This window comes from Taeniopygia guttata, chromosome 5, assembly GCF_048771995.1.
Source record: "Taeniopygia guttata chromosome 5, bTaeGut7.mat, whole genome shotgun sequence".
Lineage (NCBI taxonomy): Eukaryota > Metazoa > Chordata > Aves > Passeriformes > Estrildidae > Taeniopygia > Taeniopygia guttata.
This window is the reverse complement of record NC_133030.1, coordinates 49639168-49664934: the sequence shown is the minus strand read 5'-3', so window position 1 is coordinate 49664934 and position 25767 is coordinate 49639168. Positions and strand designations below refer to the sequence as shown.

The window sequence follows — 25767 nt, the reverse complement described above, 5'->3', positions numbered from 1 at the left end:
GCATATCTGCAAACATTTCCATTTTTATTTTAGTAAATGCATTGAGGGAATACTGATCCTTCACAAAACCTGAAACATACTCAGGTAGATTGTGAGAGTGGTAACAAAGACTAGGAATTTAATACCATTCCACTATATAACTTAATGTTTGTTATTTTTCTAATCAGTTCATTACAGAATAAATACAGAAAATACAACCGGGATTGCACAGATTTAAGTATTTATTACAAGAGGTGGTAAATCATTATGCTTTCAAGATTTTACGTGAAATCCACTGAGTTAATTGATTCTCCTTAGATTCCAATGGGCTTTGGCTGAGGCTCCTAATGATATTAAAATCCATCTGTTATTAAACATCATGTATGCAACAGTATGCAAATGCTGGGATTTGTAAGTATCATTATACAAAAGTTCAAGTCCAATCATGCTCCTCTTGAAGTTTGCAACATAAATTCTGTAGACATCAATAAGAATAGATTTGGGATATCTTTTTAATTGCACTGTATACAAGTATCAACAGAAGAATACAACAGAGTAGTCACAAAATTAAAGAGGCTTCTATGAAACCTACAAAGAAGAGCAGCAGAGAATCAATGAAGTAAAAGCAGTATTTCAAAGAATAATAAATCAGACCTGGCAGTTTTGGAAAATGTACTGAAAAAAACACAAATTAATTGGCACAGTTTAACAACCTAATTTCTAAGTGCACTTCATAACAACTCTCCTTACAAGCTGCTGTTTTCCCAGAAGATGATGACAAAAAGCCTCATTAGAGCATCACTGTTTTATAGTGACAGATTTTATTGCATTGCCAGCTGTGAATCTAAAAAAAAAAAAAAAAACCACCAAAACCTCCCCCCTAAAAACTTATATAAAGGTTCCTAAAAACCCTATTTTCTTTTGTAATTGTCAAAAAATAGCAACATAGCACTTCCATGTTTGAATACCCACAATTCTATTTTTAAAAAAAATAGAAGTTAAAGAAAAGTGATTTTTGTTTTAGCTTCAAAAATAATGTAAAGGAACATTTAAGAACAAGTTATTTCAATGATCAGAGAGATATGTACAATATGATAGATTTGAGTCCAATCCATGTTCTTGAAAGTAGACCTAGAACCTGTTGATCCTGAGTAACTGTAACTATAAACTGGCAGGAGCAGGCTCTCAGCTTCACCCATCATAAGCTTTCTCCACATCTGTCCTATGCTAAAAAGTGTAGATACAGTATATACTCTGTATACGGATTTATACAAAAGGTCTTTTACAGCTCTAACCCTGTTATTGCTAGGCTAAAAAATGAGTATTATGGAACAAATTACATGAATCATAAAGGGTAAAATTGAGACGCAGCTTCTGATGACTGAATTTCGACTTGAGCCATTTTAAACTGGGTACACTGCAGCCACTTGCGGAGCACAGATGAGCTGTTGTTCATTTGTCCTGACCCCTGTAACATCCTCAGGCTGTGATGGTTGACATTACTCTGGATGGCTTGGAGGCGGAGCTGAAGTCCAGCAGATAAATGCTGTTGAAATTATGCAAAACGTTTAGTTTCTTACCTTTAACAGGTACATTCATGTAGCAATGTGAAGGGAATTGGTTTGTTGGCTGGGAAGTTTCTTACACTGCCCCATGTCAAATTTCTTTCTTCCACATCCTGCCCTGTGGCGTTGCCATGGAGGGCAAATGTGTTTACAGACACAACTCCATATTGAGACCAACTCCAAAACTTTTCTTCTCTTCACCAAAAATCTCTTGACTCACAAAGCACACTACACCACCTTGCCCTCCCTTACAAAGAGGGCCAGATGGTAGTTTTACCCAAGCAAAGAGGCCCACAATATCTTCCTTAGAACCCAAATCTATGTCCCGAGTCAAGAGTCCCAACCCTGAATTGTCAGGGAACACTCAAGCCCAAGGCATTAAGAAAACCACAGCTCAAGGAACAACCAATCTCAGTAAATAGAGAGGGTAGAGAACAGGGAACCCGGGTAGAGGGAAACGTTCCACAGGAGAAAAGAAGAACAGTACTGACTAGAGGTCAAGTCTCAGCAAGTGATGCTCTATCGATGCTCACACTTCAGAGCTTCATCTCAACTGCATAAGCTATTTTCACACATCTTATTTCCAGAATTCACAGAAATGTATAGTATTAACAATAAAAGGATAAGGTACTAGAAACAACTTACCTTTAGGTTTGACTGTATCATTGGCAACCACATTGGTATGAGCTGCAAGAAGAGGTACATTTTGTTATTATACAGGTGACTGTAAACATGCTACTGTTACCATGAGACACAGAAGGATACATCTAATGCATTTAGCCATTTGAATTGGCATGGTCTGAACCACAAATCTGAAAATGTAGTTATTTTAAGTACTTGGAGAAGGTAGCTCTCAGATGTAAAAAAGCCAGTTTCCCTTTTCTGTAGCTTGATGCATCACCAGTAGCATTTACTGATATCCTGTTTAAGGCAACAGTGAAAATATAGAATTAAACTTGTTACAGGAAGTCACTTATTGCTTTCCTTGTAGGGGTGTTTCTGTATGTGCAGGTGAGTAATATTGGAGTAAACAGACTAAACATTTTGCATGGTGAGGTATATATCAAGAAATGAAAAAAAAAAAAAATACAGCAGTAGTTCTTAGTAACAGGTCATATAATTAAATGGTACCAACATTTTTTAAGCCACTAGTTACATCAGTGCTTCACTGCAGAATGTGAGATATTCTGTAGGCTGGGGAGCACAGGTAAAAGCTATCTAGAATGATGAGGTGAGGAGGTCTGCAAATTTGCCAGCTGTGATTGGACTGGAGTGATATGTATTTCAGACTCCTGCTCTTCAGGGAACTTTTACTTCTGAGAAAGTGTAACATGACAACCTTATGAAAGCCAGAGAAGCATTTCTAGCAAAAGTATTCATGTTTTCAATATTAATTTAACCACTGAGGTTACTGTTCTAAAATGTTCCTCCAAATGGCATTAAAATTTGCAATTTGCCAATTATGCTACTGGAGCTGCTAGTTAAACCTAATCACTATTGACAACATTAGATAAAGTGCTGTTTCCCTTGTGCAAGGAATGATAATTGTTTCAATTTCAGTGCTCTTTTGCTGGAGAATCATATGCAACTCTGTCAGGATTCATTACTTAGTCTATCACATGAAGAACCATAGTCAAACCTCAGCATTTACAGACAGATGAATGCCAAAACAGCTGGAACACAGCCAGATGCAGCAGATGTGTGAGCTCTGTACATCCTTCCATGGGCTCTCACACTAATGAACTGCTCAATAAGATGCAGTGACCACAATCCCTATGTGTGTTTTTGGTGAGAGGGAACAGGTCTGAGAGGCCATGCTCCACACCCCACTGCCACCAACAAAACATCACTGATAATTTCATCTGGCACTGATGGAGTTCCTATGCAGTCAGCCAGTGCTGGCAGGACTGGTGTCAGAAGTACATCAAGCAAGAAGGGAAGCCAGGTAGAAAACTTAGGGCACCCCTCTGCATCTGAACCAAATCACTGGATAACTTTTACAGTCAGCTGAGAGAATCAAGCACTTCACATTCAGTCCATCTTGTCCCAAAGAAAGCATCTAAAATAGATCAAGATGAATCATGTCCAAAAATACCGACTGTAAAGGGCAGTAATGGAAACTAGCTTTTATCAATATCTCTTCTGGACAAGTCTAAGGTCAGATACAGATCTTTGTCCTCCAGCACTAGTTCTGTCTTGCAGAGTCTGGACATATTTAAGGAAATGAACATTCTGCTGCACGCACAAGCAAGCAAACCCTCTGGTGCTACAGCTGCCAGATAGATAAGTCACACAAGAAGACATTTTTATGGAAGCACTTGAGTTTTGTTAACTAATCCTCAGCCAGCCTCTTCTTCACAAAGGAAGAATACAAAACACTAATCAGAAAGAACAGCTGGAAGAACAGAGTGCTGTCAGACACTACCAAATTTCTAGTTTATAATTTCAACAGAACTGTATTGACTCCAGTTTAATTTTTAAAGGGAAAACAGGCTGTAGAACAGGCTGGTCACGGTGCTGTTCTGGCTCTCCCAGTCTGTTGCCTTCCCAGCTCTCTAAAAAGCTACACAGCAGCTGCTGGGGCTGCCCAAAACCCTAGGATCTCTGCAAAAAAGCCTTGAGCTGTTCTTGTCTTTACTGTAGGGTCCCAAGTTCCTCAGAGTTACATCTGATGGTCAAAGATGTGACCAGCAAGGTACTGGTCTCCAAACCAATGCCTAACCTGGTATGGCCTCTTTCCCATTTTCTCTGACACAGAAAAGCAGGAGAAAAGTTCAACACTTGCATTTTATTTCACAGTTGCTGAAGAAGAGACCATCTCAATGCTGATTTTTTAGATTAGAGAAGCCACTCACTGGCTCCTGTGGGAATAAGCTTTGCACCACTGCATCTCTGAAGGACTTCAAACATACAGTAAGTCTCTAAATCATAGCACTTATTTTTCAGAGCTACAATAAATATTTTTTACAATCAGTTAGTTCAGAAAAAATATATTAATCTGGAATTATGAATCCTATACTACTGTTATGCATGTATATTTTTCATGCAGGATTTCACTTTAGGGCTGAGTAAAGGGGATTTGGTCACCCAAATTCTCCTCTTCCATCTCCTGCCCACTAAACATAAAAGCTTAGCACCTTAACTCAGAGTTCCACAGTTTTATGAGCTTGATTTTATAGTAACAACAGTGTCCTTTTAATCTGACTTAGCATTTTACTGATATATGCTCTCAAACATAACCCACTGAAAGCATTCATTTGATTTGTGACAGGATTTGGCCCTAAAGGCCTCTCTTTTCACAGCTTTAAAGCCACTCTTCATCTTTGTCAAATTCTGAACATCCTGCACTGGCTAAAAGAGAAGCCCATATGTCTTTCAGACAGAGTCATAATCACTTTAACATCCCTTAGTGACAGAATTTCTGTAGTGAATCAAGCCATTACAAATCTGTATTTTCACAATGAGTGTGAATACTTTCATGTTGACATAAAGACCTTCAATTTTAGCTACTTTATTTTCAATTCTTGCTTGATCATAAAAGACTGGAGTAAAGCAACAGTCAGAAATTTCCTTTATGGCAACAGAAGAACTATATTAGCCTTAACTACTTATATGGAAACTCTCTTGCACTGGGAAAATATAAAAAAGCATAGTAAAATTTATTTATGCTTGTGAGACTACCTCAACCCTTCTGCAAACACTGTGATAACCAATGGAAGACTGACTATGGATTTCCAAAGAGACAACTCATATACATTTAATAACAAGAAAACCACTGTAGCAAAAAGTTATCCATGTGAGGCTCAGAACAGAGAGGAGATCTGCAAAGGACCTATGATGATTAAAAGATACAGAATGGCTGAAAATTCAGGTAGTAGCTAGAGGTTCTGAAAGTCAGTGACATTAGTTTTGTCTATTAAGAGGAATAAGATCATTACTGACATTAGTGGCAATGGGAAAAGGAAGTAGATTAGATGTTAATTTTTTAAAAAATCAGGAGAACTTGAATTTGAGATTTTGGTCTGGTCTTCTTACCAAGGATTTTATTTTTCTGTATGCTCTGCTAGGGTATATTGTGACATTAACATTCAACCTCAGTTTTTTCCACTCTCTCTTTTTTTGAGTGGGAGGGAAAGCACAGGACAATACATTTACAAATCAGAATAATCAGACAATATAATTTAATAAATATTCATGGTATGGTATGCCTACCTTTACAAAAATGGTAGAGTTGCATTCTTGTAAAGCCTCCATTAAACTGATCACATGCAGGCACACCATTTCCACCATCTTAGAAAAGAAAAATCAAGCATAAAATCAAATTAATATCCAGCATAACAATGTAGTAAGATGAGCCTCTAAGAAGGCTCTTCCTGTATTTGCTAGACAGTTTATTAACCACTGACACACAAGATTAAATATTACATGAGCACATATAGAATGTTCTTCTTTATTTAGCTTTACCCCAATGTGGTAACATCTATCTGTTAAGTATTTCAACCCTTGATGTATTCTAATTCTTACCACACATCAAAACAAGTTGTCTTTGGCTTTGTTCTTTTCAGACATAATGAACTGTTTTTTATGTCTTTGCTATGCAACTCTCATCAATCTGTGTGTCAGAAATTGGTATTTTTATTTATTTAATCATTGAAAATTAACATGCTCACAAAACCCATCTTTTTATCCCCCATCAAAAGACTATTTATTGTTTTGAACTGACAGCTAGTCTGTAATTCTTCCATTTTGTATCATAATGTATGACAGATGCAACTATCAGTTATTTGGTGGCAGACAGATTTTTATGTTTTATATTGTGTAAATTCACAGGTACAAGACAAACATCCTGAGCCAGCAACGACTATTTACAGTGCCTGTCTAAACTACATGTCAATTCCCCTTGATAATAATAAACTCAGCTTTTATGTTGTGCTTTTCATCTTCAAAGTGCTTCACAAACTAACTAACTAACTAACCTTACAACACCCCTGTGAGACAGGCAAGTATTATTATCTACATTTCACAGAGCAAGAGCTGAGGCAGAGAGCTGAATAGCTATGGCTCTAAAGCTACATAATACTTTCAGAGAAAGGAATGGAATTTGGGACTTCCCAGTCATATTCTTGTCCTAGGGTTTGACAAGAGGCTTTTGTGTCTGACTAAACTGGCTGGTTGGAAACACAGTGCACACTTCCTGTTCCTTCAAATGGAGCTTCATGAACTACTGTTCCCAGCAATGGCTTGTGAGAGACCCCACCATGTCAGAGGCTAAAATATCATCTAGGGACAGCATTAGATGGTTCTCGTCTGATATGGACAAGACATAGGAAATAATAATTGGCTAAGACTTTCAATTGCAGCCCATGCAATTACAATTAAAAGGGCAAGGGCAATACCTGCCTGGGATGGAAGATGTTTCACATGGGGAAAGGACAATTATATAAAATGATTTCCATACACATTGCAGATCTACATTTAAAAAGAAAAAATAAACCCCAAACAAACCAGGAATGAAAACCTTGGTAGCAGCAAACCTTTAAAACCCAAACCTTAAAACCTAACTTAAGAGGAATGGGCCATGTATAAAAATGTTTCCCACTCAAAGCTAACATAAGGCTCTCCAGAGCCAGAACTACTTGTGAACATCACAGTTAAAAAGTTTTGACCTGTTACGACTATCCGGAATGCAGGAAACACAATAGGCCTTGCCCATCAGAAAGAAGCTCTTAACCCTAAGCCTGCAGGCACAGAGAATCATCAGTCAAGGGTAAGCGAAGGAGCAGCTATGAGAGGGCTGCTGGAAGCCCTCTGGGTTCTTACTGTCCAAAGTTGCTCCAACAGAAGAGAGCATTTGCAATAAACAAACATTCAAAGGTTATTTCCAAGCAAATGGTATGGATGATTTGTGGACACAGTGAACATTTCCCTTTTAAATCTTATCTCTAGAGATGCCTGCTTCCAGTGATTTGTTACTCAAACATGTTTCAAGAGATATTTATGTAGCTTATTTCTGATGAAAAACTCGTGAATTATGGGTGGCCAATTGTCGGCAGTTGAGTGTTTTTTCACCATCACATGGTAAAAAATAACCAAATCGATATTTGAAGAATTATCTAGAACAGTTCATTTGTGCTGTAAGGCAGAGTCAGATAAAATAACAGACCACAGTTAAGCGCAGAAATATATACAAAATGAGATGTGATCCAAGGAGCTCTTAATCCAACAAGTAGCAACTCAAGCTCCTGATGCTGTTTCAGGTAGATTCTGGCTAGATCCTGTTTCAGGCCCACTGTGAGTTTAAATCACTACTAATTAGCTATCCCTTTAATTTCTCAAGAGCATCAAAGTCACTTTATGGCTATTCATAGTCTGTTATATTCCACTGAAACAGAGCCAAGCCTCCTCTGAGTTTAATCTGTACTAAATCTGTCTGCAGCACCTGACTTACCACTTTGTTATGTGCCATTAGCTGCAGGATGCTCGGTGTCACTCGGCTCCAGAACTCCAGGGCTGTGAGGATTGCTGTAAAGCTAAATTCATTCTGATTCTGGACTGTCGGAGCTACTGCTGTTTGTTCACAATACACTGTCCAGAGCTGAGCAAATATAAATGCATGGAACAGGGAACACATGTGCAGAACAGATGTCTGTAGCAACAGAAAATAGAAGACAATGTTTATTTAAATAACTGTATTGGGATACAGTGCAGAGACTTTCATTCCCTCTGTCATGTGTCCCACTGTGCAGTTTTGACCCTCACTTTCCCATGTTTCCCTCCTATTAGGAACTTGAAAACATCTTTTCCATGTTTAAAAAACGGGTTTATATTTGTAAAAACTGCATTTGCAAATATGTTTCCATGTCATCAAAGTGCCTGGCATTAAGGTTAGTCCCTTTAAAAGAAAGTTAGCTTTGCAAAACAGGTATTTAGGACTATTTCTGAAACTTTCTTAATGGAAATCTCCACAGCAATCTGTGGAAGGCCTGAAAGCGCTGGCACATATGACTCCACTTCAGAACCTGAAAGGACAGTTATTGTACAAAATACATGATTTTACATCTGTTCTGTTAATCTGTCATCCATTTCTGCTTTGCTGGGACTGTTCATGATCACAAGGAAACAGTCAAGGAAAGAGAATTAATTTTGCGTACTGAGGCATGGCTCCTTGCTAATCCTTGTTATCTACCACAGTCTGAGCCTCCAGGACTGCTGGACATTAACCACTTCATTACAAGAAAGAAGCTTCTGGTCAGAGATGCTTTCTCAGTTTGCAAGTGCAAGAGGGATTCATGCTCTGTGGCAGTATAACTGCACCAAACATCGCAATGGTTGCTTGGTAACTGGAAAGAGGTATTTGAAAGATCAAAAAAAGGCCAAAGAATTGGATGGGAAACAGCAGTGTCTTGGCTGGGTGGAGGGAAAGAAAGGAGGATTTTATGTATAAGATAAATGTGTGTATTTTATGTATAAGATAAATGTGTGATCATTCTACTTCTGTCACTAATAAAAAACTGATTGGTGTAAGACTGCTGCTATATTTGTGTTAAACTACTGTCACAAATGTTTTATAATCTGTAATAACTCTTCTTGTCCTGAAAACTTGAAGAAGAAAGTTGTGCTTGAATCATCATCATTTGTAATTATTCTGATCATAAAATTATTTCCCTGCTATAACAATGCAAATATACAACAAGAATAAATAACTATCTGAGGTATTTGCTACAGAGATGGTCCTTGCTAAAGCTTCAATTTGGAATTCAGTTTTTCTTTCCTCACTCCTTTGTTCAGACATTTTGAAATAGCCAAACCTCAAACTTAAGTGTACTAATTTCATCAGTCTTCTAGGCAGGTAAGAAAAACTGTACAGGGATTTATTTCCTTGGGTCCTGGGTTTTATTAAGCTTTTACCCCTCCTTTTATCTTACTAAAAATAAATATTTTCAAAAAGGCCAATACAAAACACATCTCTACTTAAAACAGATAATCCCTTACCTTTGATTGCTCTGGAAACCCAATCAGAATAACAATAAGGTGGTCAGCAATTTGTGAACCTGCATCCAGTGGAATAGGCATGCAAGATGATGGAGAATTTGGACAGACAACATTGTGTGTCAGAGACCCCAGAAGTAGCCAGGACAGCAAACGAATGTGTGAGACACATTCTATGAACTCTTTGGGCCTGTCAAGAAAGAGCAGATTTTACAATGATACTAAGTTTTCTGGCTTTCCCCAAAATATGGAGTCTCCTTATGCACATTTGGCAGATGCAGTCTCAGTGTGACACAGATCATTGGTACAGCTCATGGGAAGATTCCAACCACACAGAACTTGGTGGCCTTGACATACCGTATACAAGTCCAATAGAAACTATTTGGTGGGTGTAAGAAACAGTGTCTATAAAAGGTTAAAGCATTCACAGATTCATTGCTTCCATATAGAATGATATTTTTACACAGATATCAGATGGAAAGGATTCCCCAAATGGAAATGCTCCTCTCAACTCCCCTGGACACCATACAGCTGCCTTACCTCCAACGTGTTCCACCTCTCCACTGGTAACATGGAGTTAATTTCTGTTCTTGAGCATTTCCTTGCATATTTGGATTGTGTTTTTGAGGGCAGGGACTATTCTTTTTTGTGACACTTAAGTATTTTTCCACTGTCTAGTGCAATGTCTAATTGCAAAGCAGTGACCCTAGATAATCTAACAAGGAAAAGCCCTTTACTGGTGACATCTTGTCCATCCCTTTTCTGCTTCCAAGCCCTGACTAAATACTTATTTGATTTCATAGGCACACGAAAAAGAAATTGTTATTCCATCAATAAATTACTATTTACTAGGCCACTCTCCCTGCTGGTTTTGGTTTCTAATTTGATGTCATTGTCAAAGATTCATATTACCCAAGAGGCATTCCGTTAATTTTTGGGTTTTAGTAATAAAATCTGATACAATGCTCTTCCTCAAGTGCCTACAGAATCTTAAAGGAACTCATTACTTTCAATTCAAAACATGTTTCTTTTTTTTTTTTTTACATATAAGAAACTAAAGTGCAAGGATTTAAGCACTCCATTATTTCCAAAAGCAGATATGCTCCACATAAATGCACATGCAGATATATCTAAAAGAACTGGAGCCTAAACAGCTTAGTCCCCAGAATCCTGGACAGGTAGTCTGGGACAAAGCTGGGACAGGAACACAGGTCTGTTGAAACATAGTCCTGTTGCCTACGCTCAAAACAAGTCATTTGTTGTCACTGTAACACAAAGGTCAGTACTCTGCTTTTTTTTTAGAAAATAAAACACTGTACATCAGGATTTCTCTTAGTGAAAAGGGACAGAAAACATGTCTTGAGCAGGATTTCTCTCACTTAACTTTAGCCAGGTGAACTTAGTGGCTTATCATACACCAGTAGGCTACACTTTAGAGTTCTCACTCATTTGTATTCCATGATTTCAAAGGCCATTTCCTGTTTCATTGTCTATAATTCAGAAAATATTATCTGTAATACTGGGACTGATCAAGTGCCTGTGTGCTTTTCACTGTGTGCACCTAGACCAAGAATCAAGTTAATTTACAGAGTTACTCCAATCAAGCCCCCAGAGTTACCTCCACTATCCCTTTGGCATGTATTTTAAATATTTTATCGACAAACTCCTCAGTGAAGGATCAGGGAGCTGCTGAGCAGCTGTTTCAATGTCCCACTGCCACCATTTCCTGCTGTGGGTCTTAACTATGGAATCTGGCAATAAAAACATAATTTTGTGAAGACTTCCAACTCATTTTAGTATTCCATTTTGTGTAAAAGTGCTCTCACCCTTGTTGCATTGCTGAAGGAGGATGGTAAAGCCAAGGCAAATACCGGATCACAGCTTTGTTGTCCCTGTGGTTCCCCCGGGTGATTTCCATAGCAGCAATCTGAGCTAAACCAACTTTCAGATGTCCACCAAATGTGTCTTCATGCAGTGGCTGAGAACAAGTCTTCATGTGACTCTGCAAGGCAAAGATCTGATTTCCTACCCAAAAAGAATATTTCACTTGAAGTTCTTCCAAAAAACAGCATATTCTATTTCACTCCCCTTCAATTCCTTCCCAGGATCTCTAACTGTGTCTACAAAACAAAGCTCAGAAATAGATTTTTAAAAATTCTCCAATGCCTATATTAGTAACACCAGTATGATGCAGATCTTTCCACAGAGACCCACAATTCCAAAAGGCCATAATATAATAATATAAAGACATAATACAGATTGGGCAAAATGTATAGGCAGCTTTTGTATCAGCAAATTCAACAGCTGATAAATACAAACTAATGTTTGCAATATCCAGAGAGCTTAGGTAAAAATGAAATAATCTAACCATTTAACAACATAGTATCTGGGCAGGAAATGCCTTCCATGTGCAATATTCCATTTACATGTTCAGAAAGAAGCTCTCACTTATTATCCAGCAATATGACTATATTGCACTAGTCAGCTATATTGCACTATTCAGTTACAAATGCCTTTAAGCTCTGGCAATAAAATGGCCAAACCTCTTACCAAAAAACACTCAACTTATGCTTGTCAAGATAATTTATTCTGCTTTGCCAGCTTTAAGGGATGTTTCATTGCTGCTTCTTGAGAAACTTCTGTATTTCTATTCGGCTAACTTTGCATTACCTTCTGGTACTAGACTATAACAGAACACATTCTGACTGCAGTTGCTTGCTTGAAAGGAGAGCCATATGTTTCACACAAGAAAATCAGGTCATCAGTTATCCAATTATCATAACAGGATAAAAATCAGTGAACCAATAATATTTTTGTAACAGATAAGTATCCGACCTCAGAAAGTTACACTCTCAAATCGCACTTACTTAAACTCTCTTGGAAGAGAAAAAACCCCTAAGTACCAGCACGAATATTTAATGACTTTGCTATACAGACAGGTAAAAAGGATAGTTATGCAGGCAGATATATTATAAATCTTAAAAAATGGTGGAATTTTCTAAATAAAATCCTGCCAAGCTTTAGCAATTAAGATGTTATCTCAAAGGGAAAAAGAAACCATAACAAACTGAACAGAAACAGTACACTGAAATGAGATTATCTTGAGAGTTAACATTTACACCTTTTTTATAGTGCAGTAGTTCCTAATATACAGGATTGAAAATAATTTGCTTATTTCAAAGAAATTATTCTTGGATAAGCAGAAGAAGACATTGGATATAAATAAACAGCTTTAACTAGGTCTGTTCTCTGAATTCCTACAGAGAGTAGAAATTTCCAAATTTGAAAACCAGCTTCTGCTGTTGGAATTGATACTGGTCATATAAATCATACAGGATTCTTTGTTAGCTACAGCCCCAGATGCTGCTGAAAATACACACTTGACATAAGAAACTGTACAACTGGATGATCTTAGGACTAATTTTCTAGGGAGTAACACTTCTGTTAATAAAACCCAAGTAATGTAAGTAAATATATTAAATGAGCTTGCAAGAATTTTAATCTAGATGTTGTGAATTTGTTTGAAGTTCTGACTATTTGTAAACTTAGAAATGCTTAAAAATATTTTCTCGAACATGTTGAAACCACAAAGTAAGTTTTATCTGTTTAAATAAAAACCGCCTTTTAATTTTAAAAGACAGAAAAGCTTATTCTTTGCAATACATAAAATTATGGTCATATTTGACTCTCCTATTATGCTAATTTTTTCCTCAGATTCCTGTATTACATGGCTAACTCAAAACAACATGGAAATTCTGACTTAGTTTAAATGGCCAGATGACTGACTTGGGAAGCTTCTTGTCCAATTCCAAAACATGAAAAGGAGAAAACAGGTAAAAGTTTTAGTTCATGTTCTACCCATACCCATATATAAAATTTAAAAAAATAAATAGTCCCACTGAGGGTAAGAAGTAATTATCGGACTTCAGCACTGTGAGACCAATTCTAAAAATCAGACTACAGCTCAAGGGAGATGAGCAAAAGGAGAAAGTCCAAATGACAGAAAGCTTTTTACAGAAATATTTTACACAAGAGAGAGAATACCTGCAAGTATTTATAAAGAAATTTTTCCTATTCCTCGTTTCAGGTAAGCTGATTTTTTTTTTCCTGTGGAACTAGCAAACCAGATGTATCTCTTGCCTCATTTATGATTCATTTGCCTTCCTATTCTGAAAGCAGTTCTGAACTTTAACAGAAATGGGTGAATAACTTAAGAGGATAGAGTGGGAAGGCAATCCAATTCAACTTCAAATGATTAATTACTTTGTGCTTTGAAGTAAATTTCTACTCCAGCATAACAGGCTGCTTCCCTTAGACTATTTTTTTTAATTCAAAAGAATTCATGGCAAACAGGGTAAGAATTTAGGAAAAGGGATATTTTGTACAGTAAAATACAGTTACAGAGAGTTTCAAGACACAAGTTTCAGTTTAGATGGGATTCTTCTTCCTTTGTGGTAAGTATTGTTAACGTGCAGTATGGTTTCCTCTCTGGGGCACAAGGTGGGTTTGAGAGGTCAGATGGACACTGAACAAGTAAGTGTGTGAGAAACCAGTAGGGCAAAAATTCCATCTCATTGTATCATAAATGAACTGCAGAGCACCAACGTTACTTAGGCTACTTATTTTTCAAAAGATCTTAGAGAATTTCCATTCTGTAGGAAATTTAATTAAGTTCCTCCATGAAACAGGAATTTTAGGTTTTGATTAGCTAATGATTACTACGGTCTTTTTATGAAATTTATTCCTAAATAAAATATTTTCTGTTAACAGAAGTATTTTCCTATCACTCCTCTTAAAAATTTGGCATCCTACTAATATAAAGAAACCAAAATGCAGTTTGTACTACAACTGTAAGAGCCATTTGGTTTTTCCCCACCTCAACTGAATATAACCAGACAATGGGAACAACAGCATCCATTAGGAAAAGGACACCTACTCTTTTAGGTCAATTACTGCATTTTAATTACCTCTGAACTTCCAATAAATTTCAGTGTCTGTTTGTATCTATAGCAGACACAGAATTCCTCCACAGGAGTGTGCTTAGTTGTACAGGCAGGGAGTTTTATGCTTCCCTGAGTTATATTAAACACAACTGTGGACTTTGGTATGACATTTGCTTATCATCAACATTTTGGAAAAATCATGCCTTCATTTCTATTGTGTACTCGTGATATTAGAATCAGCCTCCATTTCAACATCACATAAGTTATTTTTTACTGATGCCGCAGAAGTTTCTAATCTATAACAGCACTAATATTCTTTTACAAGAGAAAGAAAAAAAACCTGTCAGTCACCCTCAAATACTTCCTACTATGTCTCACAGGCAGGTTCCTTAGAGAAAACATATTTTTTGTCAAAAAACTCATACACTTTAGATCAATATATGCCAGAACCAACCTTCAATTTGGTTAAGGTATGCATATCTGCAATGAAATCCAGCACTTCCCCAACATATTGCCTCATGCATTCCATTGCTGCTGTTCCACACTAAAACATAAAAGAAAAATGTTTAAGTACTGGGTTTTGCTTCACCAGAATACAATTAGTCTGTCTCAAATTCTTTATTTTACTTTTTAGTTAGAATAATTAGGAATAGGTATTCTTTGAAGTTCTTCTCACTGTATTATCTCCTCTTATCTGATTATAGTATGAGAAGATAGCCCAGCTGCTGTAATTTCTTCATGCATCATAAAATACTTTTATCTGTGACAGCAATAAAAGATCAACTGATGAAACTTTCAAGAATATTCTTGTCATGTCATCCTGAAATTTACAGTGGTCCAGAATCAAAACTCAATAAGTTTAGAAACTCAATGAGAATTTAACAACTCAGTTTTTTAAGCAGCTGAGCATTTCTGCAATTGGAACCAATCAGTTAAAATCAAAGAAAACAAAATTCAGGCACAGATGCCCTTATTTCACATTAATTACAATGGAAAAACAGTTTAAATAACTTCAGGTCTTCTATATGTAAACATCACTAAAATGAGCATCACTGAAATGTATTATGTTTTCTCCTTTATGCAAAAAACTAATGAATATTTCTTGTGTATTCCTGAAGAAAAAGTATTCAAAACACAGCATCATAATGGTACTTAAGCTATGCAGTGCTCCAGTTAGATCACAAAGGTATAAGCTTATTGAGATGCCACCTGTGCCAGAGCAAAAACAATCTCAAAGGGAAAACACGAGGATTCACTGTGGTACTTGCTGTATTTGTGCACTACAGATTTTTATAATCCTTTTCCTAGAGCACTGAGAAATGTGAACCTGGCCCTCAGCAAGCACAAGATGTGCCTGAGGTGCATAAAGCAGTCAACAGAACAAAGCTGTTGGATTAAATAAGGGCTTTGAATAGATCAGAGAGCCCTGCAGGGAAGCTTTGCAAAGGTGATGCTACCGACCCACTAGGTACCACATAAACCTCTGTTTACATGGTAATAGTCTGAGGTGAAGAAAATGCTACCTGAATTCAACAGGAACTATGGATGCCTCATTCTTAGGGGCCAAGTAAAAGAAATGCTTAACTTTTGAGGCTAAATGATCTCATTATTAAATTAGATACCTTTTTGAAGTCACCAAAATCTACTTTATCCTAAGTTATAGGCTCAGGGCAGAGCACTGCAGTGAAGTTTACAGAAGAAAACTACTGTTCTTTGACCTCTTTTTGATTACCTGCACTTTGAAGCATAGAAGCTTCAAAGATTATCCTATCTGAGGAACTAGATTTAGTTTTAGTCATAGAATTATTAGGCCACAGTTGAGTTCTACTGACCGAAATTAGAAAAACTGCTAGCATTCTATATTTAAGTAACCTGGGCACTCCTCATTTTTGTATGCTCCCTTACTATGCCACCTTCTGGTTTTTCAAATGTTGTCCCTGTCAGTTCCCATGACAGAATAAAAACCAGTAAAACATGGTCATTGGGAACCCTGTCTGTGTATCCTCCATCCAGTTTATGTGCACTAAGGATTCAACCTGGGGTTTAGAATATAGAATAATAGAATTATGAAAGAGACTACACTCCAACTTCTGCAAATAAATGCTTGATTGCACAAGAGTCCTCTCCAACAACTTATTCTGTTTCATGAAAGCAGTAGGCAGCCTAATTTTCTGTGTTTCTTCTGAAACGATCATGTTCCTATCACACCTTGTAACACCAGTATTAATCTATCTATTTAAAGCAAGTATAAATTAAAATATCCTGTTGGGAGGAAAGGTATTATTAAAGATTGGCATTTAAAAAATCATGCACTTCAGAAGATACACAGGAAAGATCCTATTAAGTCATCCCTAAAGCTGACAAACACACAAGGAAACAAGTTTTCCTCACTCAGCTTGTAAAGCAAACCTTGGCTAACCCTCTTCCATCTGCTTGGGTGACCAGTCACATGTGTTATGGAACAAGTCAAGACCTCCCATTGTGCTACTTCCTCCCATATTCACCAGGTGCATATTCAGTGCCTGGGCAAGGAGTACTTGTAATTTAGCTACACTCATCAGCAGGATATAGATGAATGACTTACACGTTACTAAAAAAATACCATTAACTCCCTTCTTTAATCAGATACTCTTTTATGAGAATGGAGGCAATAGCTTGTAGCTTTCCATCCTGCTACCATTTTTTATGTGTTCAACTGGTCTGCTCCCCACTGAGAATTGCAGATCTCTGATTTGTCTTTTTGAGCACAGGCTCCACTAAAGTCAGTTATATGACTAAAGGTTATCAATGAAAGCAAGGGAAGCAACATCAAATTCAGAAGTTTTCCACTGTTAATAAAAAGAATGAAGCATCTCAACCTCTGCCTGTAATCCATCTTACCAATCAGAGGAGAAATGAAAAGGACAGAGCATTAAAATGAAGCAAAGCAAGCTGAATAAGATGTATTTTTTAAAAAAATCAGAACAGCAGAACTAAGCAATGGACTCTGGCTCAGTACTTACTCCAGGCATTGAGGCAATCATCTGTTTATGTAGAATTGTTGACTCAGCTAGTTTTGTTCCAGCATCTGCACAAACAAACTAAGAAGAAATTAAAGACAAATTATTTTTAATTGTTTTTTGAGGAACCTGAAGACACTAATAATTTATTCATTATTTCATTAAAATCAGTTCAGATCTCTTCTTGCATTTATTCATAGCAATTTGCCTTTAGAGATCTCTTTCTTTATAAACAACCTACTTAACTCCCTATTATAAATTAGATAATTTTATTGAAAAAAAGAATCTGACTTTAATGTGCTTAATTAACATATATGCAGTGCAAAAGCAATTTGAAGAATATTGTGTAACAAATCAGACTTTCTTTATTAAAAAAATAGATATACTTGCTATTTCTTCCATTTATCAAACATTCCTCTCATTATAGAGTGAACCATGATAGAGGAGGATAAGGCAGGATGCCATATTCTTCACTGTGATATTACAACATGTCCTTGAAGTTCTACAATGATGAATTATATAAAGAGTTTTGAAGTTGACAACATACTAGTATGGTGTGGTATGAATTCTGCACAATACTACATAAACAAGCTGTTTCTGAGACATGGTCAGGGCCATGCTATTACAGTAGAATATCTCTCATTGCTTTTCTTATGCTTTTATTTTACATTTTTTTCTTGTTTCTTTTTGTTTTCAAATCCCTTGACCTAAAATCTCAACTGTCCACATCATTCATACATTAAACTTGCTAATGCTGTTATTTAATCATTATACACCTCAATAATGCATTGGACACCCTGCAAATTATTTGCTTGTTCCTAAAAACTTCTTGTCCTAACATTATATCTGCACTTCAACAATTTTTGTCCACAGTGATGCAATGTAACTTTCTAAGAAAGAGCAGACAGAAAATAGCTGTCAACTAAGGTTTAAGCCTTAATCTTCCTTCTGATTAAAAATTAATTGATACCATAGTACTTTCACAAACTGAGACAGATATTGACTACCATATTTTATGGATGCCTAATGCATGTATGTTAACAGAACTCTCAATAACTGACTTCATTTCATGAAAGTATTTCAAAATATCCTTTACAGCCCTAGAACTTACTCTTAAACATCCACAAGCTTTACAATAAAACAGATCAGGTACACTGAATCTTAGAGACTGACTGAACAAGCAAATTCTAAATAGATACCAGTACAATTTGAAGTCAATGGAAATCCTGAAGATGAAATGTGAGCAGGAGAAAAGTACTTGGAAACAAAATGCTGTGTGAAGAAGCAGTTCCTATGGAAACCCATGGAACAGCAGCATGTAGATGATGGCTTTCATTTGCTAGGACAAATCAAGAAGACAGTCTTTCTGTACCTTTTATCATCCAAAACTCCTATGCAAAGATTGGAGTGATCTTGTTAAAAATTCTCATTCTTTGTAAAGTGGGATAAAGTTAACTCTCATCTTAGCCTTAATGTCACCAGTGACACTGATGGCACTATGTAACCTGGATAAACGTGGGTGTCAAATGTACCTTTCTAGGAACTCCTTTGTTAGGCAGCCCACGACTAATCTATCATTAAATTAAAGTGCTCATAGCTCCTTTGTTATCTAGAAGAGCTTGACAGAATCTCTGTATTCTGTGTGCACTGTCTGTATAGAATCTTGCATACAGGCTAACATGTCCAAGGAGACATGACTGCTGGAAATTAAAACCATTTCCGTTTGGTGCTGTGTTAACTCTGCTGTGTCTCTATTCATTCAAAAGCATACAATCTGAATTAATATTGTAGTGGCTTTGTGTGGTAAAGAGGGGAACCAATCCCTTAATTCTATTAATGGCACCAGAGAATATTTAAAAAACAAGAGACATATGCATTTTTACTGGTAGATTTTATTGAAATTTCTTAAATTACACTGGTGCTTAAGATGGGCTTAGTGGTTACTATGGTATTGCAATTCCAGAGGCTGTTGAGTGATTCAGACCACAAACTACTGAGAGCTGCCAATTTACAGTCAATGGGAGACGCAGTCATCATGCCTCCAGTAGGCATCTATGGCAGATGGTCTGAATACAACCCCTATTCTTCACCACTGACTGCATAAAAACAGAAGCTGGCTGCTTTGGATAGCAGGAAATATGAATCACTTCATCAGCCTCTGAAAGAGAGACATCATAAAAGACATTTATATCCACATTAGATGCTGTTGTGTAAGGTATGAATACATCCCAAAGTGAATACAGCATATGGGAGCAGTGCTAGGAGGAAAACCCAGGCAAACACCATTTCATCTCTGTGAGATAAAGTAATGTAAGAGAGTTTTGCTTATGGGTCTCTCAGGCAATTGACTCAATATGAAGCACAAGTGTAAATCAGTTAAACCCCACTGCTAAAATTGACATGGCCTGTTTTCATTCTCAAATTACACATTCAGGAAGGACTAGACAAGGGGATTGTTGTGCTTTGGGGTAGCCACAGGACTGAACTATAGGAGTAATGCAGAATAACTGCTTTATTCTGTAATACAGGAAAAATCTGTTCCAGTCAAAAAAAAAAAAACAATGTAGATGGTATCAAGGTGCCTCACTGCAGCCAAAAGACAGAAAGAGGTTGGTTATTTGATGGTATTGACTGGGACTGAAAAAAGTAAGTTTGAGTTTAATAATAATTAACAACAAAAAAAATTACAAACTTGTGCTTTTTAACTTAAATAGATTTTAAAAAACAACCCTTAAGCATCAAAATTTTAAAAAACCCCATGTGTTATTCTTCCCTTTCCAACTTCTTCCCCTAACACTGATGGCATAAGGATTGTTTTCAGAGTTAATCCTACTGTCATATTATTTCATTTGTCACATTGTCAGTATTACTTCCTCTGTCAACTGGCAGTCACTTACTTACTATGAATATTGTACCAGTACTAAAAGAAAATGAATCCATAGTAAGCTACATGAAGCTTTGACCCATCATGGGAAGGGAAAGAGTGAAAAGAGCTGTGATGCTGGGAGCATTATGAGGGATCTACGTAATAAACACCTCACCTGCACCTTACAAAGTGCTGTTATGCCGGTCCCCTGTAATTTTAAGTTTCAAATATAAGTTCCTAACATATCATTGTTACCTCATTGTAAACAATGAGAGCTCATTACCTGTGATCACATTTGAGGGACTTCAGCAAATTTCTGTGGGACAAGCTTGTGATGCCAAACTGTGCCTTCTTAGAGGCAGTTTTCACAAGCCTGTATCTGATTTCCTCATGTTTTCCAATAGTAGCTTGACTCCACAGAATGAAAGCAGCAGAAATATTGTCAATGGATTCTTTGCTGGAAAACTATAGGTCAAAAGAAAATGGCCTTCAGGAAGTGGAGACAAGCTTACTGCCAGAAAGTAAGTTGTGACCACGATGAACTAGCAGCCCTTCCCACACAAGCTGGTGACAGCGTTTGAGGCTAGGATATGAAGACAAGGCAGCACCAGGGGCAGCTGCCCCAACAGGACATGATATAAAACTCAACAGACTCAACCCTTATGGGTCCTTTCCAGGTCAAGATATATTCTGTGATATTCAATACATCATCAGTGATTCACAGGTCATTATCATTATGAAAAACTTGGATTCCAAATATAGTTTCTTAAATTTTAATGTAGGAGCCTAAATCTATGCATCAATGCATACAAATGCAACTTGATTTTGATTTTAAAGTTCTTGCTTCCCCAGACATTGCTGGTCCTTTCTGTAACCATGTTGGACTCAGTTCTTCAGCCTCTGCCCCACTCCCACTCTGGGCCAAGACAGGATTGATATGAGAATTACATCAGAATTTCCTGTACCTGCACCAACAGCAGCAGATTCATGTCTGGTAAGGGCGACTTTAACTTGAGTGCTTGCAGTAACTCCAGTATAACACAGCGTGTCAAATAGAATTTGTCCCTTTCCTGCAACAAAAAACCACAGAATTATGAATGTCCTGAAATTCACTGACAGCTACTAGTAAACCATAAAGATACTTTTTATCTAAGTTTGAGAAGTACCAGTTTCTGCTGTCTTAAAAAAAAAAGCCAACATCACTCATAATTAATATAATTCTACAGACTTAATGAACAGACATCAATGAAGGTGATTTTTCTTTGCTGTTTTATCAGACATTATATCCAAGATTTAGTATTTCACACATTAAATACAGACAGATTTTATAAAATAGTTATAAAACCCAGGTATGCAAACACAGCTTCCATTAAGTAGTCCCATGAAAAGAGAAAAGAGGAAAGCAGTAAGAAATGACACAGAAGAACAAAACTGGCATAGTATTTAGCATTATTCTTTCACTGAAGCTGCCAAAACCAGTCTCTATTTCACCATACACTTTCTATTGTTATTCCCCTTTAAAAAAAAAGCATGCCTCCACTACAGCTGCTTGGACCATCTATTTCCACTCATTAGACTTGCAGTACTTTTCCACTTCCACAATAAAAACAGTCTTGGCTACAGCTGCTACAAGAGAAACGCTATAAAACATAGGGGGAAATCAGCCAGTGGAGATTAGAACATAGAAGTCTAAGAATAGAGTTGTAGGGCTGAGTCAGCAAGGAGTGGAAGAGATAAGATGGCCTTGTTATACATCTTACTTTGACATTCTCCAACTTTAAGATAAGATAAAAACATGAAACAAATCTATAACCTGCTACTGACCACAGCAACTCAAGAATTTTGATAAGCAGGTGCTCTATTTCAGATAGCCATTAAAGATGAAATAAATGGTCTAATAATGAGAGCATATCCCAAGTGTGCTTAAAATCTAAAACCTGGTATCCCCTTCATCTTGCAAATACCATGTACTTGCCTGCCCACTTATGTTAAATGTGTGAAAATTTCTACTCAGTCAGGGCCTCAGTTTCTCCACAAAATCTGTAAAATGGGATTATTTGTCTCTTCCTCAGAGAAGTTTTATAAGTTAATTAGTGAGAGAATTTGAAGGCCACCTCCAGCTGCACACAGGAGAAGCTGAAAGTGAGAGGGAGCTTTTGTTGCAGCAGACCAAGCAGTCCCCAGTGTTCCTCTTAAGGGAACTGCTGTTCCCACACTACCTGTGTGGCATGCTAACAAAGCTTGCAGCAGCAGTGCATGTCTCCCACAGCACCCACATATCCCAGAATGAGCAAAGATTTTAAGGATCAGGCTTTGATTTGAGAGAAGGTGCCTAAAAACCAGAATGGTGTGTATTTCATGGAAGTTATTACTCCAGTCTGTGAATCAAGAGACCGTACTCCAAGCTTCTAGTTTCCTCTTCAATTACATGGAGTGTGCAGACAGATAACACATTTAGATGACAGAATGGGTCCCAAAGTGCAGTCCTTGTCCTTGCCTGACTATACTGCTGCAGTCTAGGCAGCTAAACTTGCAGGAATCTAACACTCCAGAATCAGCTGTATTATGAAACCATTTCCTGAGGGGACAAATATTCAAAAGTCACACATTCCACATGCATGAGTGGTGCTCTGATAAAAAAATATACAATATAAGAATATCCAGGAGAGGTCAGATGAGAACAAATGTCTTCAGTAAGTTATCTCCAACAAGGCCATGAGCAGAAGCAAAAGGAAGAATAAGAACAAGGCAAGCATGTATAATTTCACCAACTATTTTCAGCTCAGGGAACTTCTGAGCTCAGTGTGGTTTCTGTATAATTCAAAACTCTCAATGTATTGCTCTTCCACGTAACTGTCCATTGACCTTTGGGACTCATGCCAACATTTAGCACTAATGGTACTTGGTAAAGAGTCCCACACTGTTGAAGAATCATTTCCTTTTACTTGCTTTGACTAGTTCCTATAAACTTAGTATGTTCTTTACACTGGAAAGGAATGAAATTACCTATCCCTATCTGGATCACTTGGGACCTTGCAGACCTCCCTCACATTCCCATCAATTGCTGCTCTTTCAGACCAAAGAGCTCTGACTTAGTTGCCCTGTATGTGGAACTCCAACTGTTTGATCATTCTTGCTATCATTACCGAAACTTCCTCTCACACTACAATATTCTTAGTGGGAATGGAGAACCAGAATGGTGCATAAGACCCACGGTGTAAACAAATCCTGATTACTTGTTAGAATTCCCCAGGGAGAGTGTCCCTTCCCACCATCATATGCATTCCCACACTTGTGACACAGACACTATGCAGTGCCACACTCAAGTCAGTTGACATTTACATATCCCCAAAGAGTGGACACAAGTTCCTATCAGTAACCCAGTCCAGCAGCCTACACATATTGAAAAAGAAGGAAGACGTAATTATTTCAAAAGCATTCAGCTATTTTACATACCAACATCTATGCTATACAGGATATAACTGGGCATAATCTAGTGCTCTGTCAGAACACTAGAAAAGAAGCACAGGCTTCATGAATCCCAGCTTTCTTGGCTTTAGGGATAATACAACACCTAATTGCCTCTTTCTCAAAGAAGTCTCCCATCTCACGGTCTAAACTCTTAACATTTGTAATCACATGTGATGAAGAGAGATTGAGCACCATCAGGCAAAATGGTTTTTTGACATCTGATCTCTTGCTTCCTGCACTGCACATCAGGAGTGATGACTTATCCTACCCAAGTCTACTTATTCCTATCATCTTGCTGGTGATAAATATGTATAAACTTTATACTCTGCCACAAAGCCATTGTTCCTTGAGAGTAACACCCAGGGGAGCCACAAGTATAAATCTACCAAATAGATACCAGAAGTGTCAAGAATACACTACTTCAGCCACTACTCAGCCAAATGAACTCTCTCAAATGTCTATGCATCCCTATAGAAAATGACTTTGCAGCCTTCAAATTGTGACTAACCACATGTCAATATGGAGAACATGAAGCTACTGAAATTCCAGTAATATGTCAAGGTCCAAACTTATTACTAAGAGTCAATTTGGACCTTAACTTGCTATCCCCAGGTAAGCCAGTATAAAGCAAAAATCTTTATTTTATCACTGCTGCTACTACAGAAATTAAAAATACTGAAGATCTGCCTCTTAATATTCCTTAAAAGGTTCAATAGCAAAATCATGTAGCATTCTGCATTTACTGAGTAAGGGACAACAGAGCACCACAAAAGGCTAAGTTTAGGTTCAAGCTTCTGCAGCTGTAAGAGATAAGAAAGCCAGAAAGTGTTCATTTAGGACCTTAAGACACTTGAAAGGAAAACTAAAGATAAGAAGATTACAATCCACAGAAGAGATGGCAATCTCAACTTCCAAAGGCACTGAAAAAAACAAATTCCTGATCTGGAACAGAAAGGAATTAGGAATCAGACAAGGAAATATCAGATTGATGTTGAGTCTTTAGGCTCCAAGACAAGAGAAACTCAAAAATTCCTGCCACAGGGTATTAGGAAAATGCTGGAGTAAAAAAAGTTTTGGAGTGGTTGTACAGCACTGACCTCTACAAAGTGCATGTCAGAGTAGCTTGCACTTTGAAAAGACAAGAATCCTCCACAGCTTAGCTGAAAGTTGGTATTTTGTTCCAGTCAGCACAGTCAAAATTGCAAAACAAGCAATTACATTTAAATAGTTTCAATGCTTACAATCATATTCCTTCTGGAATTCACTTCTATGTGGTGCTGTACCACAACACTCTTATTTACCTACAGTGACTTCCACTGTAGAGAAGCATCATAACTGATTTGGTGTTTTTTCTAACAGCAGTCACTAATTTGACACTTCTAAGGCAAAACTATGGTAAGCTTTCAGAAATAGCAAAGATAATGTAGTGTGGAGTTCCACTAAATTAACTATTTTGTGGCTATACAATGCAGAACATTCACTAATGCTTCCATTTTTGGGTCATCAGGTTGCATTAAACTAAATCAAGAAGATTGTAATCCAAGCTTCCTATGTGCGATTAAGTACTCACTACATTAACAGAACAATCAACCATGAAGCATGCAAGAAACAAGTGTGGGTTTTCTAATACCATGGTCTTAACTACATTTTTCTGAAACTGCAGAGCCTGAGAAAAGTAAAAAATTTCCTGTAGTTCACCATTTGCTTTAGCAGATACATGAAACACTCTGATAAGACCACAAATGCAAGAGGGGTATCTTTGCCTTAGTTTTAAATGAGGCTTTTCTGTTTCAACGAAAAAAAAAATCACTATTAGACTTCAAGTTAACATTTTACTCACTTTGCCTTGCCCAAAGCCTTAACTATAGATACAATTCAAAATCATTCCAAAAGCTAGGCAATCTCTTCTGTATTCAAGATTATTCCATTGTATAAACTCTTTCAAATTAGACAAA

At 37.1% G+C, this 25767-nt stretch overlaps 1 protein-coding gene across 9 annotated transcripts in view; it reads right to left on the bottom strand.

Annotated features, from left to right (window-relative positions):
- Positions 1-203: 203 nt before the first annotated feature.
- Positions 204-25767, bottom strand: part of UNC79 (unc-79 homolog, NALCN channel complex subunit) — a 106405-nt gene continuing 80841 nt past the window's right edge. For 8 of the 9 annotated variants that reach the window (XM_072930364.1, XM_030274890.4, XM_030274898.4 and 5 more), the window contains 9 exons: positions 21307-21411; positions 17479-17556; positions 14931-15020; positions 11360-11535; positions 9537-9723; positions 7993-8190; positions 5757-5834; positions 2190-2231; positions 204-1525 (listed from right to left, as the gene is read on the bottom strand). In XM_072930364.1, coding sequence (XP_072786465.1) covers positions 1325-1525; positions 2190-2231; positions 5757-5834; positions 7993-8190; positions 9537-9723; positions 11360-11535; positions 14931-15020; positions 17479-17556; positions 21307-21411 — 1155 coding nt within the window. In that variant the 3' untranslated portion in view covers positions 204-1324. The remainder of the gene's footprint in view (positions 1526-2189; positions 2232-5756; positions 5835-7992; positions 8191-9536; positions 9724-11359; positions 11536-14930; positions 15021-17478; positions 17557-21306; positions 21412-25767) is intronic. The other variant, XR_012056479.1, reaches the window with a different exon arrangement.